The sequence below is a fragment of the Narcine bancroftii genome, chromosome 3 (genome assembly GCF_036971445.1).
Source record: "Narcine bancroftii isolate sNarBan1 chromosome 3, sNarBan1.hap1, whole genome shotgun sequence".
In the NCBI taxonomy this organism is placed as follows: Eukaryota; Metazoa; Chordata; class Chondrichthyes; order Torpediniformes; family Narcinidae; genus Narcine; species Narcine bancroftii.
This window is the reverse complement of record NC_091471.1, coordinates 361,412,430-361,434,384: the sequence shown is the minus strand read 5'-3', so window position 1 is coordinate 361,434,384 and position 21,955 is coordinate 361,412,430. Positions and strand designations below refer to the sequence as shown.

The window sequence follows — 21,955 nt, the reverse complement described above, 5'->3', positions numbered from 1 at the left end:
CCACTTTAAGCAATCCTTTACTAATCACAGAGCACCAATGGTATAGGGATTACTTAAAGTGAGCAGAAAGAGAAAGGTTGAGCACCACTGTTCTACTCCAGTCCATGCACCTGTCTAAATGTCCTCATTCCAACTGTATTCTCACTTTTTCAGACAGCTTCTTCCATATACCGTGTGCGAGCGAAGGAAAGGCAAAGGGGTCATGACGTGACAAGATTAAGGGTATGAAAGGGTGTCTTGGGACATACCCCTGGTTAATGAAAGAAGCAAGTGAAAAGATTGCATTCAGCCCTAGCACGAGGATGGGAGAGCAGTGAATGTTGTACCTAGTTTGGAGATCAGGATAATCTTGGAAATTATGGGCCAGTGTGTCTCACATCAGTCGTGGGGAAACTACTGGAAAAGATGGTTGGGAAAGGATTTATCCACATTTGGAAAGTCATGGTCAGGTTTGGAGCAGTTAACATTGCTTTGTGAGGGGGCAGGTTATGACTTTACCAATTTGTTTGAATTTTTTTTGAGGAGGTGACAAATGTGGTTAATGAGGGAGGGTTGGGTAGGACTTTAGTTAGGCATTTGACAAGGAACTTAATGGGACACTGATCTAGAAGTGAGGGCAATGTTTTCCAAGTATCCTGACCAATTTAAGCTGTGAGGAGGTGGTCGAGTGAGGGAGGATGTGGAAAGTGTTGAATGTGACCTGGACAGGTTGGGTGAATGGATCAATGTTGGAGCAGACAGAAGTGGCTAACTCAGAGATTTTCTCTCTCCTGGTCATGCAAGTGCACTTTAAGGGATGGGTACAATCCTTGTGACTTAGATCATTTTAATTACATCCTCCCAGTCCAATTGTTCAATTAAAAAAAAAAGGGCAGGTCAACTAGATTTTTCCCAGCCTTGGAAACTTGCTGCAGATTTGCTCTTTTTCATTCAGTGCATTTCATTGATGCCCTTGAGCAACTCTTGAGTAACTTTATCTGCCCACTTCAGGTCTAATGATTACAATTTTCCTTTCTTGTATCTCCATACATTTCTAACGAATCTTAATCTCTTACCTGGTCTTTTTTTTTTAAATTTAGGCTATTTTAAATATGTTGATGGTTGATGAATGTGGATCAGGAGATTGAAGGCCTCCCTTGCAGTTCTTTTAAATAGCTTTTATTGTTCATTAATAGTTTATTGCATTTTATGTTTTGACAAGTCCCAGCATAAATTGGAGTAAGTTTTACGAAGTCTTTTTTGTAACTTTGCTTTTGTGACATTTTTAAAATGATCTGAAGCTTATGTACTTGTGAAGTGATGTGGAATGTTTCTCAAAACATTGCTGCTTCACAAGAAGCTTTGTTTCACCAGAGTGTGAAAGACAGTTGGTGCAAAGCTTTCTTTGCAATTGAATAACTGATTTTTGTCGAACGTTGTTTTGGCATCACCTGTGAGATGCATCTATTCCTTTATCCCTCGAGTTACTGTACTTGGTGGAAGGAAATATAATTACGAGGATGTGATGAAATGGGTTTGGGGCATGTGGGCAGGTGGACTTTTATCCCACAGCTTCCCCTTGACTGCAGGATCTGGAATGTTCCTTTATTTTTTTTTAAGTTGGGGCTCGCGTTATATTAATCTTTCAAAAAGTGTAAACAATTAAGCAGTGAGCTTTTGCAAGGATGTATGGAGAATGATAGAAAGATGTAACCTTACCAAAATCTCAGGGGAGCATTAAGTGAGAGTTTCCAGATAATTTTCCCCTCAGAGTAATGTAACATCACAGACCAGCAGCAATAGAAATTCACCAAGACAGTGTTGTTTTCTTTTAAAACAATAATTTATTAATAGATATATATATTATAGTGTGACAGTATATAGGTGCCAGAGCCTGAAGATGAGCACTTAGTGGCACAAGGACAGCTTCTTCCCCTCTGCCATCAGATTCCTGAATGATCAATGAGCCAAAGACACTGCCTCACATTGACTTTTGGTGCACTATTTTTGTTGATTTATTTTGCAATGTGGTTGATATAAATGTTTGCACTGCGTAATGCTGCCACAAAACAGCAAAATACATGACAATAAATTCTGATTCTGCACTGATCACGAAGCAGACTGATCTACAAATGTCTACAATGAAGAAACTCAGAAGGAAAACAACACCAACATCTCTTGCTGATACTTCAAAGGAAAACATTGAGTATGACAGAAATGAGACGAGAATACAAATGTGTTGGTGAGCGAGGCAAACCAATGAAACTCAGTACAGTAAAAACCCCATTATCTGGAATCCAAGCAACCGGCAAAAAAAATTGCGGAATAAATTAAAAAAAAAGTTTAAAATTGGCGCCCTCAGCGATTAAATTAACTAATCTACACAATCTCATGCAACAGGAAAATACAATCCATATTGGTGCCCGAAACTAGGGGTTTACTGTAATATCATTTCTCAACATGCTGCTTGAGGTTCTACAGGAAGTAGCTGAATTTAGTTATTGCACTTTTTTTCTTTGTTGACAAGCATTTTTAGACATTGAGGTCCTGAAAGATGTAAAAATATTGTATTTCTTTGTCCAAGTTTAAATTTTACTCTCATCTTTTCTATACAGAAACACATTCTGGATGGAAGTCTTGGTTTTGCTGCAGGGGTGAGTGTGAAGAGACTTTCAAACTCTGCTTAAGAGCTGTTATGCCTCCGCCTTTTGACTGAACAATTTGGCAATATTTATTGAACATGCAATTGTGGGAGAGACAAACAGGAGGATTCTACAAAGCAACTGTAAGGTTCATCTGCAAAAGATGAGATAAAATTCGTTCATGCAAACTCTGCTGTGGCTTTGTCATGTGAACAAAAAAAAAATGACCAGTTTCAGTAAAAAAAAATTTTGACTTTGGTTGACTGGAGGTCAACATCTCAACGAAGGAAATGAATTGGCACTCAATTAAGTTAATTAGTTTTAAATATGTGGTTGAGAGGTGGGGAGTGGCATATGTGCAATTTCTGCACTTATCATGGAGACATGAAAACGTGTCTTTGCTTAAACAATTTAAAGTGTTTCATTGCCAGCTGACCTAAGAGCAGAACAGGTAGATGTAGTACAATTTCTCTAATCAACACTATCTCTGGAAATAAATGGGAATGAAAAGGAAGATGTGCAGACAGATGAAATTGGTGGAGATTCGTGTGGTGTCTAAGCAGTGGAACAGCCCCATATAGCAACTATATGGACCCTTTAAGTCCTGGAACTTTCCTGCTTCCTCTGATCATTTTGTTTGAAATAATCCATTTGTGGCACGGTCTGGGAAGATTTACTGCATAGTGAACACAAAATGCTGGAGAAACTCAGCAGGTCAAGCTGCCTATCTTATAGGGCAAAGGTATAAATAGAAACCCAAATTTTTGGGTTGGAGCCCTTCATCAAGTTTTGTGGGGGGGGGGAAGATGTGGGCAAACAGGAGGAGGGGAGGTTGCTCTGTGACTGGGGGTGGAGTGGGTAAAGAGCTGGAGGAAAGAAGAGAGAGGGGGACAGATAAGAGAGAGGAAGTATGGGAATTCTGGAGTGCAGAATTGAAATGATTGGCCTCTGGGATATCCCTGTCACTGGTGCGGACAGAGCGAAGGTGCCCAGCAAAGCATTACTCTGTGTTTCTTGGGACTGGGGAGACTATTTCCTCATGGACCATCGACAAGAAGTGAAGCTCTCCTCTGCATCTGAATAATAGTGTTGCAGTTGGTGCAATGCTGTTACAGTGCCATTGAACCGGGTTCAAATCTGGTGCTGTCTGTTAGGAGTTTGAACATTCTCCCACTGTGTGCGTGGGTTTCCTCTGGGTGCTCTGGTTTCCTCCTACCCTTCAGAATGTGCGGATGTTGTAGGTCAGTTGGGAGTAATTGGGTGGCATGGAAGGGCCTGTTACCATGCTGTATGTCTAAGTAAGAGTTCTTAAACGTGTCTCAAATTAAGTTTGTTGTTGAGGAGTCTGATGGTGGAGGGGTAGCAGCTGTTTCTAAACGTGGAATGTTGCGGCACCTGTGCCTCTTCCCTGATGGCAGCAGCGAGTGTCTGCTCAACTCAGAGCATTCTGCTAAAATCTCGGCAGTACATTTGCCCACAGTTGATGTGCAATGTTTAATTACTTTCGGCTAGAGAACCCATTCTGAAGTTGCTATAATGGATTGCTGTGAATTGTTGTGTGACTATTCTAAATATCTTTGTCTTGCCTTGATTCATAATTTTAAAAGCACCCTAATTGGTTGTACCCTTGGGTGGAAATTCATATCACTGGCATCTGGAGTAGGAAGAGTAGCTCCCCATCAATTTATGTGCTGCTGTTGTGCTCTTTGTTTACAAGCACTTGTTAACAGCTGGTGGAAGCAAGGGAAGCTCTCAAAAAGAGATTGTGGTGATTTAAATGGTGGTGGTGGAGTTCGTGACACAGAACTGAAGATGGCTATTTTTGCAATAAAAACGTACAGAAATGCTGGAGGAACTCAGTTGGTCTCGCAGCAACCATCGGAGGTAAAGATTGATTACCGACATTTGGGCCCGAGACCGCCTTCAAGGTATAAGCAAAAAAAAGCAGGCAGGCATCTGAATTAATGAGTTAGGAGAGAAAGGGGGAGCCAAAGGAGAGGAGTCCAAATCAACAGACAAAAGCTGTTAATTGGACATAAGTGAATTTTCTGGTTGCTTGAGACTGCGTGTTCCATTATTGGCAAATTGACTGCTTGGGGGCGGCAATTTTAAACTTTTATATTTTTTTTACCTATTTATTTTGCGTGATTTTTTTTTTGCTGGTTGCTTGAGGCTACCAGTTACTTGAATTCCAGATTACGGGGATTTTAGTATATTATGAATAAAGTAATATCAGGAAGCTTTCTCTGCGATTATTGTACTGTCAGTGAAATACGTGTTCTTACAATGTGCCACTCGTGTTTTCTCAAATAATGCCTCCATAAAATGGGGATTGGCCTGTACTCTGTCTCCAAGGTGGCACGGTCACTCGTTACTGTTTAATGTTGCGTGCTTGCTCTTCAAACATTTGGTACAGAAATTCCGTGCTCTCTCTCTGTTCTGGCATCTATTTAATAATCGTGTCATAATTTAATATTGCCCCCTTTTTTTGGAACCAAAACTTTTATACTTGGGCGTTATATTTAATTTGACAAATATTTCCCCATTTCTCAAGCATGCAAATTTTTTCCCTGTGGTGTTTATGGATCGGTCTTGTGAAATTATGTCCTTTATGCTGATTAGTGTTGTCAGGAAGATCAAGGGTAATGATGGTAGTTCCAGGGAAATGCCACTGAATCTTTTCTGATAGCCTTAAAATGAAAACTTTTGATGCTATTGCCTTTCAGCCTTTTGTGAATGTTACTAATTCTGTTAATTTCGTGGTCTTGATTACATTTTGTGAAATGCCTTCTGAAATTCATGTCAACCCTCTGTTACGAGATTCAAAAACATGAATAAGTTTAACATGATTTGCATTTAATAAGGTGGTTAATATTTCCTGTCAATCTTTTTTGTGGAAATTGCAGAGGTTGGAAGGGAGGAGAGAATCAATAGAATGTGTCTGATTGGGTGGAGGCTAAAAGCCACCGACTTCAGAAGGTTATGGTGTTGGGAGAGAGGGAGCTGCATCAACTGCAGTTCATCTAGACCACATGGATTTTAGGGTAAGGGACAAGATATTTTGAAGAGACCTAATGGGTATAGAACTATAGAATGCTATAGCACAGAAAGCAGGCCATTCAGCCATTCTAGTCTGTGCTGACCATCTCTCTGCTTGTCCCGATTACCTACCATTCCATAACCCTCCAGACCTCTCCCATCCATGTATCTATTCAATTTATTCTTTTTTGAATATTTTATTTATATCTTCACAAAAGCTTGTACAGCCATATACAGTGGCTGTTCACATTCAAATATACATATATTCATTTTCTTTATGATTACATATACAAGCCCGTGTCTCTATCAATCTCCCGTCCCCCATACATAAAACAAAACGACTCACTCAAACTTCAACCAACAACAACAACAAAACTTTAACACCAGGAAAATAACTAACAAGGAGCAGGGATTGTCGCAGCTCGGTGGGCGGCCTCTGGGGTGATGTTGATTGACTTTCCTTGATTGGGATCAGTGTGAGGGAGAGGAAGCCGCAGCAAGAAACGCGGAAACCAATCACCGCCATCTGCCTATGTAATGCATGTATGGCTGCCAGATCTTATGGAAGGTACAGTATTTGTTTCTCAGGTTATAAGCTGTTTTCTCCAGGACTTGGCCTAGCTTCCGTGAGGTCAACAAAGGTTGGGCAGAGTTCGCGATTCTGACACTTAAAATGTTGGCGTGTGGCAAAAATCATAGCAATGGCCCCACAACCTTTGCAGAAGCCATTCTGTGACTCTGGCAGCAGGCCGCGTCTCCAGATGAGTGACCAGACAATTTAGCAGGACTCTTGCAAGGGTTTTCCCCACGATGGAAAGTAGCGAGATACATCTGTGATGGTTGCATACTTGTCGATTGCCCTTCTTCCACTTGTAGAGATGATGGATGCATCATTAAGTTCCTGAGGAATGGAAAGACTGGAACAACTTGGTGAGCTTCTCTATAGGTACAGGGCCACTGGCTTTGTGGATCTGTGAAGGTATGGCATCTGCCCCTGGGGCTTTGCCACTGAATAGCTGGCTGACAGCTTTCGTGACTTTGGCTCCTACTGGTGTGACATCCATGGTGCTGTTTATGTCTACCTGGGGAATCTTGTATATCTCTTGTCAGCAAGTCTGGATTCTAAGTCTTCAGCCAGTGCTAAAACTATGCTGAAGTTCTTCAGTCTGGCCACATTTGTTCTTTTCATGGCCTTGCTCCCTCATGGCCATGTCTTGAGTCTGATACAGAGTTTCATTTTGAAGTCAATGAACCTGTGATCTGTCCAACAGTCAGCACCACACATGGTCTTGGTCCCTCTAACATCCTGGCTGTCTTTTCTCCTGACAATGACATGTCGATAAGATGCAATGCTGAGAGCAGGGATGCATCCAGGAGATCCTATTGTGGATAGGAAGGCGGAGAGTTGTGTTGGTGATGAGGAGGTCATGTGCTGCACATGGCTTTTGAAAGACTAGGCCGTTTCTGTTACACTTGCCCACTCCATGTCTCTCAATGACACCCTCTGCCGGGCTGCAGTCACACCCTACTCATGCATTGAAGCTCACTGCTTATAGCGGGGCATCTGGTTCTTCATACAACCTGTCTTTCGTCTTGTCTGGGTTGGTCATTGTTGAGGTGTAGGTGCGGATCAGGTTCGGTTCTGTTGTAGTGTCATGAGCTGGTCGTTCGACACCCTTGGGGAGACTGGCAAGTTTCTGAATAAGGTGACTCCTGGCGGCAAATTCAGCTCCAGCATCACAGCTGCTGCAACCGGGTCCAGAAAAAAAGAGCATCCACCTCCAGTTTCAGTCAGCTGACCTTCGTTGGTGAGATGAGTCTCATTCAGAGCCGCGTTGTCGATATTGTATCTTGCAAGGTCTCAGGGCAACTAAGGCTGTTCTTCTCTCTGGTCTGTCTGCTGTAGGGTTGTCCAAAAGCATGCACATCTTCCAAGAGTCAATGATGAGTGGTGTCACCTTGTATTTGTTCGACTGCCAAGATGGGATCCCTGCCAGCTGCAGTGAACTGGTCAGGATATAGTGAAGCAGCAACATTTAGGGCACCTTTTCTAGCCCCCTTCCTCATGCTACGGAGGTGAGCAGTGTGTTCCTGAAGAGGGCTGCTCAGTCATCAGGTAGATGCCGAGTTTCACCGCTGCTTCAGTCGGCGAGAAACGACCATTAGGCCTAGGCTGCTGGCGTGCAGGTTTGTGACTATCGCTTCCCGTGTACCCACATCTCCGGCTTTGTTGCTCGTCTATCGCCACAGGACTTCAAAGGTTAAACAGAAGGATGATGATGGTGTCGAGACGAGCACTCGATTGGGATTAAAGTGAGGGAGAGTTGCACAGCATCAGTCTCACCCCAATTCCCATCTGGATCCAGTAGAGTCAACTGGAGATGGGACGAGGGGCAGTGGATGACCAGGGATGTAGGTGGTGCAGCACGATTGTACTGCCAAAAGTAACTTCATTTAGCTAATCTGTGATCTTGCTGTATGATATGTTAATTTTCCATCCGAGTGAATGGTTCATACATTGTAACTCAATTTTAAAAAGGTGTTTTTTGAGCTGCTGCCCTGAGATGGTGTAAAGTGCTCTAAATGTATGCAAGTTTTTTTACCTTTTGCAACCAGACAGTATTAGCAAATCTTGCATTCAATACGAGTTTGAATGAAATCAAATAAATCTTTGACTGGATTATAATGTCCAGATCTCCAGTTTGTGTTCCAGTTCTGTAATCCTGACCAGGTAATGTTTCATGGATTGATAAATTTATAGTCCTGAGACACCAACAAAATGTGGTTTATTCTTAGTACCATGGTTTGTTTACACAGAGCAACGAATCCCAGTTCAAGCTCTGCCAGCAACATCAATCACACCAATATTTCCATCCTCGTTAACCTTTTGATTTTATTAACCACAATGTGTTTATGTTTTGGAGTAATTGGGCTGTGTCTGTATGGATGATATGAAAAGAGTGTCGTGGAAAAATCTGAAGAGACTTTCTTTCTTATTGCTGAGATTATTGGTTGAACAAGTGCAGAAATGATGATGCTTGTTCTTCCTGAGTTAACAAGTGGAATTCATGTGCACACATAAGCAAGTAAATAAATAGCTGTGATTTTATTTTGAAACTGGATGGAGGTGAGTACTAATAAACCCTAATATTCAACCGTCCCTGACTGCCCGCCCATTCGAGCTCCTGTCACCCTGCCCACAGACACTCTCCCAGGCCCAGGCCGCCTGCCCATCTGAGCACCTGACACCTTGGCCACATGCTCCCCTAGGCCCTGGCCATCTGAGCTCCCGATGCCCAGAGCCTCTTGTAGGCCCTGGCCGCCCACCAATCCGAGTTCCCGATGCCCTGAACACTGACTTGCCACCCATTCCCGGCCATCGAAGTCCCGATACCTTGAATGATGCAGGTACTTGCTGCGGTCAAAATGACCCATGTAAAAGTTGACCCCCCCTCCAAATTTGACCCAGAGGATTGGTCCAAAACACAAATATATATAAAAGGTAGTGGCTTGGTGATGCAATAATTCCTGACAACTGCAAGGGGATGCAGCTTCTCTTCTGTGTTCCCACCAACCCTCCCCTACCCTTAACATAAAACAAAATCCCATCCTCCATGTTAAAAGTTTGAACTCCGTTCATCGCAGCAACATAATTTATCTACTTGTGAAGGACGAAAGGCCTTGTAACTGCCATCGTTAAAATCCAAGGTCGTTTGGCACTCTTCGGTGCTCATCCATTGAGCTTTTAAAGCCTGAGAAATCAATAAGGAAATGAAAGCATTGCAGACATTTTAAAATTTATTGGTGGTTACAAAAGTGATTTAAAAAAAAAATGGTGATTTTATTTGATTGTTCATTTTGATATTAAATCCATACAGAGTGAGTTTTGTGTTTGCTTTGTGTCTAAGTTTTTCTGTGGGCTGGTTGGGAATATAACTCTAATTACATATGTTATATTGAGGCTGGGGAATTTATTAGTTTTACACTGTTATAGAAATTTGCCTAGTAACCAATGGGCATTGTTATAAAGGGGGGGGGGGATTTGTAATTGTTCATCTTTACCCCTGTGTGATGTGCCTCCTTTGTGGTTGCTTGGTTTGATCTTGTAACATGCCAAATGGTCTTTTGTTAAGCATCAATGCATCTGATGCTGAACTTGGACTTTGCAAATATTCTAACTTGAGAGAGATTAAACATATTTTATTGGATCCTTTCATGTGTGGAATTGAAAAGAGCTGAATGGAGATAAATGTTAAAAACAGTGACACTTTTCTAACCAAATGAAATCAACTTGTGAGGAAACTGTTGAAGAGCAGTATTATTGATGTAATGGCATCATAAATCTTATCCCTGTTGAAAATCTTTATAGCAGAGATCATTCTCCACTTGGACACCAGTGCTGTTCCTATATTGCTTGTCAACAATTCCATTCACAGTCTTGTCTTTAATTGCCAAGGTCCTTTACTCTTTCAATCTTGTTCTCTTTCCTCGAAATCTACCACTTTAGCCAAAGGTAATTTGCTTTAATTTATCTTTGCATCCCTGCCATCAGTTTATTTTGGTGACGAGACATTTGTTGCAGTAAAAGTGCTTGATAAATTATTGTTGCCAGGCCACTAACTCCTCTATTCTGCTCTTGGTAGCTGGTGCTTGTTACTTTGAGCAGCAGTGTGTGCGAGTGCCTGCTTTATTTCATACACTGGGAGGTGTGGATGGGAGAAGACTCCAAAAGCATGGAAAAGGGTTTTCAACCCACTTTATCTGCTTGGACCAGCCAGCGCCCATTTGCAATTATTTTACATGAATCTCGTTTTATTCTCTATTCCCATTCAACTCCCTGAAACTTTTGCCATTTCACGGTAGAAGCCGATTCCAGTCATTTTAAACCAGTGTCACTCAATTGCATCCGATTAACCTACGACCCTGTACATTTGCTTTTTGGAGGGTGAAAGGAAGCTGGAGTCCCTTGGATGGGGGGGGGGGGGGGGGGGGGTTGGGAAACTTGTGCAGACATGGGGAAAATATGCAAACACTTTACAGATCCTGCTGGATTTGAACAGATGCTGGCGCAGTAATGGCTAAGCTAACCATGCCATTTGTATCATTGTTCATCATGGGTGAGATACCAGGAGACTGGAAGGTAGCTACTTGTATGCTTTGAATTAAGAAGGCCTGCAAGGTCAAGCCAGGAGATTCCAGGCTGGTGAGCTGAGCCAAATATCAAGGGGGGGGGGGGGGTGGGGGGGGCAGAGAGAAGTTAATGGAGAGAATTCTGACAGACAGGATCCAACAGCATTTGGAAAGGTGTGGTTTGGCTGGGGTTGTCAACATGGTTTTTGTTTTTTTTTGTAGTTGACCAAGAAGATTGACGAGGGTAGTGTGATAGGGTTGTACCTTTCCAGACTTTGGAGTTGAGGGGCATGGATAAGGTAATTTTTTTTTCAGCAAGGTAGGGTAGATAAAACTTGAGGGACTAGATTAAAATTGAGAGTGGAAAGATTTAAGGGACGTGAGGTACAAATTTTGCAAACATGGAATAAGCTGAAACATTTAAAAGGCAGTTATAGGAAAGGGTTAAGGAGATGTGAGTCAAATACAGACAAATGGGACTAACTGAAGGAGGCAATGTGGTTGACGTAGATGAATTGGGCTGAAGGGCCTGTTTGTTTTATTGAATTATTCTCTGATGTCAAGAAGGAGGCAAGATGGTTGACGTAGATGAATTGGGCTGAAAGGCCTGTTTGTTCTATTAAATTATTCTCTGATGTCAAGAAGGAGGCAAGATGGTTGACGTAGATGAATTGGGCTGAAGTGCCTGTTTGTTGTATTGAATTATTCTCTCATGTCAAGAAGGAGGCAAGATGGTTGACGTAGATGAATTGGCTTATGATTTTTTTTCCCCCTTGACTTTGGCACCTAAATCCTGCTTGGCTACAGTACCTCCTCTTTTCCCTGTGCACCCCACCTGTCTCCTACCCCCCCCCCCCCCCCCCACCCGTCTCACTTTTCAAATTGAACAACATTGATCCTTCAGTCTATTCAGGGAGTTTGTTTTTTTTTTTCTGCTCATTCAATGTACCTTGATGCAGTAAAGTTGGCAATAATTGTTGTCAATGTGAACAGTACAATTCAAATTGGCTAAAAAAGATTTATTCCGAAAAATGAAATACTGCAAAACAGTAAGTAAATCTAAACAGATTGCTTAGAGTTTTGCTACCGTGGTTTGCGGAACAATTTTTGCATTGACTAAATCACAGTTTTATTATAACCACTTCCATTAAACACAGAATTTATGCAGAATTTTCTGAGGAGAATAACCGTAAAGTGGTTTTCTGACTATCTTGGGGGCTTCAATTTTGTCTTTAGCAATGAAACCAATCCTGGAATAGCTTAAGGAGACAAAGCCCCAAACTGCAGGAACTGTAAATATGGTGTGGGACATTTTTTGGAATATGTGCAAGGTGGGTCAAATATTGTAAAACACCATGTAGTTCACTCCGTCCCCTTGGGGAAGGAGGCCAACTGTATACTTAGTCTGACTTGCAGAGAATTGAGTCTTAAATTTGTGACTGGCTCCCCGGCTCTTAATTTTTTTTTCAACCATTTGGTCAAGGACAATTATTGTGAATAATAAAAATGTAAATCTAACTGACAGCGTCTACATCTTGTGAAAAATTCAATATTAATGGAGTGAAACACGGAAGTTTGCAGGCAGTGTGATTGTAGTAAAAACATAGAAATGCTGGAGGAACTCGGCAGGTCTTTTCAGCATCCAAAAGAAGCCAAAATATATTGCTGAGGCCTTCTTCAAGGAATAAGAAGAATGAGCCAGAAGTAGGAAGAAAGTCTCAGAATTCAAACAATGCCGACTGGGGGAGGAATCCAGACCAACAAAAGGGAGTTCATTGGATATGATAAGGGACAGGGTGAGAATTTATCATGTCTGTGTGAAAGGAGACAGGGGGATAAAGGAGAGAGACTGAGCTGGTGGGTGGAGGGAGGGGTTTAAACAAAAGCCAGAGAAATTGATATTAAAGCCATTTGGATGGAGGGTGCCCAGTAAGGAGATGAAATGTTGTTCTGCAATGACACTAACCTCATTGGCTCACTGCCACACGAGTAATCTTGACATTCTCACTCCTCCTCCTACATCTGAGATTACCGTGGCAGTTCCTCCAATTTGCGACTGGTCTCAGCCTGGCACTGCCCAAGACCATGGATAGACATGCTGATGGAGACAGATGATCTCTTTGTTTTTCTTTCCAAGCTGCTAGAGTGATGCACACTTTGTTTTTAGGCAGTTAGGTGAGGTAATCAGCAAGTCTGAGAGAGGAATCAAAAGAAGAAAGCGACTCATCTCTTTGCTAGAACCAACTGATTAATCCTTCTGCCACGCTCTTTATTGCAGAAACATAGGAGACTTGGAGCATGAAACAATCTCATCTGATTTGATGTCTTGAGGATTATTCAGGAAGCTGCGTGGACTTGTATTTCTGCGAAAAGTCTTAACTTCTTTTTCCCTGAATGAATGATGCTTTCCTGTTGACTCAGCAAAACTTGTCCAGAGAGTGGATTAGGAACTCCTAGTAGAGCTACATGCTTGAAGTCCATTCAGATCAGATGGCTGAAGTTTAAACTTTGAGGCAAATAACATAGTTTAAGCTTGTAATTTTTAACATTAGATCTGATTTTAAAGATCTTGCACGAGAAGGTGAGTGGGTCGTGCAAGTAGAGTTCACCTTTTAATATTGGAAAGTAAACCAGTCCCATAAATAAAAGAAGAACTGGGGCCAGGAAAATGGGACACCAAGGGGCTGGAGTGTTTGTGTCCATTAGTTCTGAGTTTTTTTTAAAAACTAAAAATAGACTTTATTCATGATTTTTAAAAAAATTAGCAGAAGGAAAACTATTCAAAGTCTCTTCTTGCCCTTTTTTGAATATTTTACTTTTATTCAAAAATATACATAGTTAACATTTTAAATATACAAAATATTAAACTTTTTTATCACAAACAAAACAAAAACTAAAGCCCCTTCCTCCTCCCCTTCTATACATAAAGATCTATTCGCCATCAGAGCTTGGGTACATTTTAAGTGTATAGTGTACAGTTGGGGAAAGTACATTTTTGAATATATAATAGTTAGTTTTATACCCTTTTTCCTTTTTATTATGGTATCTGGGCCCCAATGTGGTCCAGGTATAGCTGCCAGACCTTTACAAAAGTGTCAGTCTCTTCCCACCCTTAATTTTGTATACATATACATCATACACTGTAATTTGTTACATTTCATTCTATTTACATTGTTGCCACCGCTGTGATGCCTTGTCGTTACTCTTTCCACCACCCCCCCCCCCCCCCCCCCACAACCACCCCAGCCTCTCATTGCCCAGTAACGAAGGAATCTAGGTTGTGGTCCTTTCCCACAGAGGCCTTGCATTGGCTGTGCCAAGCCTCAGTGCGCCCTTTACTCCTGCACCCTGGAATGCATCAGTTGACAGCATTCCCGCACCAGCATGGTTAATTAACTGGGATGCCAGTGGAAAAAGGGAGGCTGTCTGCTGGACATTCTGTTCTGATCACTGCCTGATGGAGTTGTAGTCAAAGGTGTTTGTCTGGAAAAACTTTTCCATGAAGGATAGGTGGTGAGGCAAAGTGCAGCTGACTGGGATATTGCATGGCAAAGGGGGCAGGCCCACCCTCTCAACACCTGGGGCAGGTAGAACTTCAGCACATCGTGGCACTTGGTGCCTTTGTACTTCAGTTTCTCACACAGCCTGATGCAGCCACACACAAAGGCGGTCATCAGGATGAAGGCTGTGTTGGGTCTTTTGAAATATCACATATGTGCTCTTCATTTGTCTCGCAGGATCTCAAGGGAGAGCATATAGGGTTCCTTGGTGCTGTAACAACTCTTTTAATAAGCATAGACCACTGCAGACAAACACAGCAGAAAATGATTAATCCCACTTATTCCTTGAACAACTTTTTAATCTCTGAACTTGTGGGATTCTTTTCACAAATCAGCTTGAATTTTGAGATTCTTATTCTGGTGACAAGTGTGTCCCTCTGGGGCAGGAAAAAGATGGTAAGATAAGGGAACCATGGTGTGCAAAGGAGATGAGGCAATGAGTTAGGAATAAGGAAGCATACACTAGGTAAGTGATTACTGACAATGACTTGCATCCTCCCTGGTGACAGGGGATGTACCGGAGCTTTGGAGAATGGCAAATGTAGTTCCTTTACTGATAAAAAGGTAATGGGGAGAATCCTAAGAATTATAGAAGCAGATACATCAGATACTATTGGAGAGGATTCTGAGGGACAGAATTTGAGCATTTGCAGAAGCAGAGTCTACTCAGAAATAGTGAGCATGGCTTTGTGAAGGGCAGGTTGTATCTCATGAGTCTAATGGAGCATTTTTGGGGAAGTAACAAAAGAAACTGATGAAGGTATGGGGGTAGACGTGGCGTACGAAAAAAGTCCTAAAATCTGGACTGCTCAGTGCAGATTGTTGGATTTTCTGGATTCTCGTGCAGTACTTAAAAAAAAAAATCATATTTCAGTAGAATAAACAGGTAAATTTTGATAGTTTATTAACAGAACATTAAATAAAATACAAAGTAAAAAACATTTTTTTCTTTTCTGCAACTTCCGTGTGGTCGCTTGCTACCCATTCTCACTGACCTGCACTGATTCCATGTCCCTCCCATACATAACATCCAAATTTTTATGAAAGGTCAAAATTGAGCCTGTATTCACCACTTCAACTGGCAGTAAGTTCCATACTCCCATCACTCTATGTGAAATTCATTTATCATTGCATTTATTCTGTCTATAAAATTTTATCTAACTCTATCAAATCTCCCCTCATTCTTCTACGCTCCAGGGAATAAATTTCTAACTTGTTTAACCTTTCCCTGTAACTCAATTTTTCAACTCCTGGCAACATCCTAGTAAATCTCCTCTGTGCTCTTTGAATTTTATTGATATCTTTCTTGCAGTTAGGTCACCAAAATGGCACACAATGCTCCAAATTTTGCCCCATCAATGTCTTGTATAACTTTACCATATTATGTGCATTGAAGTTTGAACATTGAGGAACTTGAACCCATACGGAAACTCAATCGGTTATGGAATGAATGTTTTTAAAGTAAGAACAGTTATGCCGATGGAACGATACAAATTGCACAGTGAATGACATGAATGTACTGAGTTGTACATTCACAAATTTTATAAATATTTTTGAAAATATGGTGTGGCTCCTTGCACAGGTACTGAAATAAATGTTCATGGATTGTAGAACTGGACCCTGCAGGATTTTAGGCATTGAACAGCATAGAAAACAGCCAATTTAAATCCAGTAAAGAGAATAATTCGCTCTCCCTCTACAATTTTGAACTGTATGTTAGAAATTAATTCCAGCTGACCCAACCCTACTAAGGCGCCACCTCTATTTAGTCCACTCCTTGATGAATGGCGCAAGCCCGAATCGTTGGTTGCTTATCTTCACTATAGAAAATGCACCTGCTAGGTTTCTCCAGCATTGGGCTTTTGCTTCTCTGTCATCCTTTTGTTGTAATCAGTGGTTTATTTCTTGAATATGGTGTTGCTCAAGTGTTCAAACCGTAAGTTCAGCTGTAGTTTTCATATTTCTTTTAGAACCCTAGATTCAGGTTGCCTGTATTTTTCACTTTTACTTCACTCAAATACATTAAAGTTAATGTCTTCACTTTCAAATTCTTCCATATTTCTTCATTCATTTACTGCCTTAGAAATTCTGCCTGAATTTGTGCCTTCTCTTCTCCCCCCACCCCAGGCATCTGCACCCAGTGCTTTTCACTCTTCCCATCTTGTCTCTGGAACTTCCCTCTGATCCTGCGTTTGATTGCAAACAATTTACTTCTCCATCACCCTTCTGAGCAGAGTTAAAGTGGCTGTGGGTGAATTAAACTGACACCAAAGATTGTTGCAATGTTGCACAAGTGCCTGGTTTCAGGTTTGATGCACCATTTTTTTTGGGCCAGACCTACATATTAAACTCACTGCCCAATGACAATGAGTATATCTCCAACATAGTAATTAGTTGGTTAGAGATGATTGATTAATAATACTCAAGTTTCTTGATGTGCATAACAACTTGGTAGTTTCTTTTGGTATGAAAGATGATTTAATGTGCCAATTGTATTTTGTTGTGCCATACGCTCAGAGTTGAATGTTGATTATTCTTAATACCAGAACCTTAAAACTGCATAATTTTAAGTAAGGATGTACAGTGTTTGGGACAAAAACATTTTTATATACAGAATCCCTTCCATGCAATGACTGCTTGAAGTCTGTGATTCACAGACATCACCAAGTGCTGAGTATCATCTCTGGTGATGGTCTGCCAGGCCTTTACTGCAGCCAGTCTGTTTACTGCTTGTTTCAGGGGGTTGTTCCCTCAAAAGTTTTCTTTTCAGCATATGGAAGGCCATGCACAATTGGATTTAGATGAGGTAACTGACTTGGCCATTCAAGAATTGTCCAGTGTCAGCTTCAAAAAACTCTTTTGTTGCTTTAGCTGTTTGTTTGGGATCACTGTCTTGCTGTAGGATGAAGCGCCGTCCAATGAGTTGGGATGCACTTGCTTGGACTTGAGCAGCTAAGATGTTTCTAAACACTTCAGAATTAATTTTGCTACTGCCTTTAGCATTTATTTATCAATAAAGATACGTGCCCAGGTACCTGTGGCAGCATCCAGGGCACAGCACCCCCACCACCATGTTGCACAGATGAGGTGGAATGCTTTGGATCTTGGGCACCTTCCACACTTTGCTCTTGCGATCACCCTGATACCGGTTAATCTTGGTTTCATCTGTCCCAAGACCATTTTCTAGAATTCTGCAGGCTCATTTAAATCTTGGCAAATTGTAATCTAGCCATCCAGTTTCTGGGGATAACTCAGTGGTTTGCATGTTGTAGTGTAGCTTCTGTATTTCTGTTCATGGTCTTCTGCGCACATCTGCACCTGTGTCCTGAAGAGTGTATCTCATCTGTCAAGACAGGCTTTTGGGGATTTTCCTTCATTATAATGAGAATATTTCTGTCTTCAGCGGTGGATATTTTCCTTGAAATTCCAGTCCCTTTGTGATTACTGAGCTCATCAATATGCTTTTTCTTCTTAATAATGTTCCAAACAGTTGACTTTGGTAATCCTAAGGTTTGGATATTGTTTCTAACTGTTTTATTCTTGTTTTTCTGCCTCTTAATGGCTTATTTGGTCCTCATGTTTTAAAAACTGGCAAACTTAACTCCAGATCTGTTAATAGCCTTGTTTGGGATGGTTGAGTAGAAGGTTGTGAAATTGTCTTCATCTCAACATCATGTATTGGTCTTTTGTTCTCTTATTGCAAGACGAGCAATTTTGATCAGATGGAAAGATGCTGTCCTACCCACTCATCATTAACTTTGACATCATAATTAACTTTGGAGAAAGTAAAATGTTCAACAAGTGTTTTAAATTTAAAAATTTCTCATCTTTGCGGCTCCTTTTTGAATGACTTTTGTAACCACTAATGGAAATGATAATTGAGTAACTTGTGATTCTGGTGGATATGCGTTTCTTATTATTATGACTTGTGCACTTTTTTATTTCCATTCAAATTTGGAATGGTTTAGGGCTTGGATTATATATCATCATATTTTTAACTTTTCTTTCATTTTTTTTCAATATATTCTTGAATCAATAATGTTGTAGAAGGTTAAAAAAATTCTGTTATCGAGTTTGCTTACTGGTTACAGTTAGTTGGGCATCAATATTTTTTCTCTATGTGTTAATGAAAGTAGTGGAAGGGTCAATTGGCAACTACAAACTCTAAAGGTGATCAAAAGCTTAGAAGCAGGCCCAGCTCTCTTGTACCTGCACCAGTGAAGCAATTAAACATACCTGAGTCCTCACAAACACCTGTGAAGCCAAATATCCTAAACATTATAGTGCCCTGAAGTTAGGGAGCTATGTGTAAAATAAAATGCTGTACTTTCTACACAGTCAAACCAAAATGTATGCCAATAACCTTGAATAAAATTTGGAACGTGCACATGTGAATTATTTGATTACAAATTTAAAATTGTGGAGAATGGGCAAATAAAGGAAAAAAAAATCTTTGTCCCAAATGTTATGGAGGGTGCCATATGTTAGCATTATTCAATGCTTCAGCTATAAATCCGTTACATGACCTCTGTTCACTTGCAAAATATGGGCATTGCTGACAAAGCCCCCTCAAACCAGCCTGAAGGTGGTGGTGAACTGACTTCTTAAACCTCTCCAATTAATGTTAAGTGTACATTAATGGAATTGTACAGCAAGGAAGTGAGCCTTGTTGCTCACCATTGCTGCACTAATCCTATTGGACTTAGTATAGTTCCATTCAGTGCCCTGCTTATTCAGTGCTGTCGGGCAGGGGTTCCAGTATCCAGCAATAACAAAGGAATGGTGATTACTCTTTTAAGCCAGGGCAGGATTTGACGCAGAGATGTTACAGATGGTGTTCCGAGCTGCAGCATTGGCACACCTTCCAAAGTGGCAGATGTCAGTGTTGCCTTGTAGAGAAGGGGCAGTAGTAGCAATTCTTCATTTCAAGTGGTTGCATATGGGAACACGGGTCACTAGGTTTTTCTTTTATCTTTGCTGCTTCAGTTGAATTCCACTCCCTTTTAAACTCTTTAAGAGCATAGAGATGTCCCTTAAAGATTCCTGATTCTTGCATCGCCTTTTATTAATCCCTGGTGTGCAAGATGGAGCTGTGCTTAATTGAGGTGATTCGTTGTTATTGGAATGTTGGCTGTGAATAGCACATTTAAGATCTTGTTTCAAATCCTTTTCATTAAACAACTTGGAGAGTGCTTCTGTGTGACAGAACATTGACTGCACAAAGGACCTGCACAGTTTTCATTTAGAATTACCGGTGATAAAGGTTTTAAACTGAAATTAACAGGAATAAAAGCCATCAAACTGATGAAGGACTTTAAATTTCCTGAACGGTGCATTGCATGGGCACACATGAAGTATTGAATTGTTCCAATTGCTGAAGACAAAAGCCCCAAATCTGAGAGTGTCCTAATTTTTTTTTTTGGATGTAATTCTGGACAATGTCCTCACTTTCAAACCAACCTTTCAATGAAAGTCGAGAGGTATTTTTCCAAAGGCAACAGAAAGCACAACTTACTGCAATAAAGATAAATGTCATTACATTAAAAGCATCACATTACCAAAAGCAAATTGCAATTGACAATATTTAATATCTTGAATAATAGATACGAGCTTGTAGTCAAGAAAATGATCAACATTCCATTGTGATAAGACATTCTCGGAGAGAATCGCATTCCAGGTGATTGAGAAAGTGATAGCTTTTGGCTGGTTTTCTTAAAAAAAAATGTACAACAGGGTGGAAGCCGATTCCAGCCATCGCCACCCAATTCACCTACAACTGTGTGCGTTTTTGGAGGGTTGGAGGAAACCGGAGCACTGTGTGTGGGGGGGGGGGGGGGGGAACCTACATGGGTCATGGGGAGAACGCACAAACTCCTTACAGACAGTGCCGGATTTAAATCCCAGATCATCGGCGTTGCAATAGAGTTGCACTGACTGCTATACTAACTGTGTCATCCACTGTGTTCATTTATTTATCATTTGATTATACCTGCTGATGCTTTGCATACTTTTCCGTGCCTGAAAATGACGCAATCTGGCTTTGATGCATTGGCTTGGAAATGTGGCAGGAGCTTGGGCAGCTATCCTATTCAGCAAGAGTCCAACCAGCATCCTCAACATTCACTGGTATTACTCTTGTTGATTCTTCACCAGAGAAATCGGGCATTGTGGGATCACTGACTGGAAAGTTCATTCGACTAGCCACATATCCACTGTGGATTCATGAATAGGCCAAGGAGAGAGTTGTCGCTGCTCTTTGACATGATGATGGGAGGCTCACCCCCTGATTCCTTCAATCCTTCTTAGCAATCTACAAGGCACGGGCCAGGAGTGTGGTGGAATACTCTCCCCGTGCATGGAGGGTTGTCGTTCCAACGTCACTTCCCACCAAGTGACTGATGTTATTCCAAAGCAAAATACATACTGCTGGAGGAACTCACCAGGCCAGCAGTGTCCATGGAGGGAAATGGACAGTTGATGTTTCAGGCTGAAACACCGCCTCAATACTGAGCAGAGGGAAATTAAAGGGAAGGGAATGAGTCACTGGGTGAATGGCGAACAAGGAGGGATGATACCACCCCCTCTTTAATGCTGCATGTCTTCCCTCTATTTTTCAGCCCTGAAACACAGTTGCAGCCTGTAACGTCAATTGTCCATTTCCCTTTTGCTTTAGATTTTGCTTTCTGCAGTCTCTTGTGCGAGTCTCTGATTTATCTCATTGATAGTCTTCACAATCTTGAGCATTCCTGCAGTGCATCACTGTGCCCTATGGCTGGAGTGTGCACCACCTGTAAAATGCTCTGCAATAATTTAACATTGTTCTATTTAATTTTTTTTTAAATTAAATTTTAAAACATTTATAAATTTACACATACAGCACAATAACAGGGCATTTGGCCCACGAGTCTGTGGCGCTCAATTTACACCCAATTAACCAACACCCCTGGTATATTCCGAACGGTAGGAGGAAACCAGAGCACCTGGGGAAAACCCACGCACATACGAGGAGAATGTACAAACTCCTTCCTAGTGCGGGATTCGAACCCCGGTCCTGATCGCTGATGCTGTAAAGGTGATGTGCTAAACTGCTATGCCAACCGTAGCTTTACTACAAAGAAGGTTCATCTCCAGTTGGTGCAAAGTCCTGACTTGGAAATGTTTTGCTATTCTTGCATTGTCATCTCTCATCTCATAGAATGTGGCTCTCCCTTTGCAGCAAGGGATGATGATTTAACAACAGACCCCAAAATTCTTGTCGATAAAAATGGAAATTAATCTCGGGAGGAGTTATTTTGACAGGGTAAAACATGGAAGTCTGCAGACACTGTGATTGAAGTAGAAACACAATGCTGGAGAAACCCAGCAGGTCAAATAGTGGACTTTATACAGTAACAATACATAACCAACATTTCAGGCTTGAGCCCTTCATCAAGGTCTGAGCAAAATGATGACAGGTGTCCAAACATTGCCCATACCTGATGAAGGACTTGAGCCCGAAACGTTGGTTATATATCTTTGCTATATAAAGTACACTGTTTGACCTGCAGAGTTTCTGAAGCTTTGTGTTTTTATATTGACAGGATTTTTGTCAGTCACACCGAGCAA

The 21,955-nt window shown here is 41.3% G+C and overlaps 1 protein-coding gene across 2 annotated transcripts in view; it reads left to right on the top strand.

The window, feature by feature from the left end:
• LOC138759501 (zinc transporter ZIP11-like) overlaps positions 1-21,955 on the top strand; it is a 489,253-nt gene that overhangs the window by 3,984 nt on the left and 463,314 nt on the right. The window contains exons 2-3 of one of the 2 annotated variants that reach the window (XM_069930027.1): positions 154-222; positions 2,595-2,633. In XM_069930027.1, coding sequence (XP_069786128.1) covers positions 154-222; positions 2,595-2,633 — 108 coding nt within the window. The remainder of the gene's footprint in view (positions 1-153; positions 223-2,594; positions 2,634-21,955) is intronic. The other variant, XM_069930028.1, reaches the window with a different exon arrangement.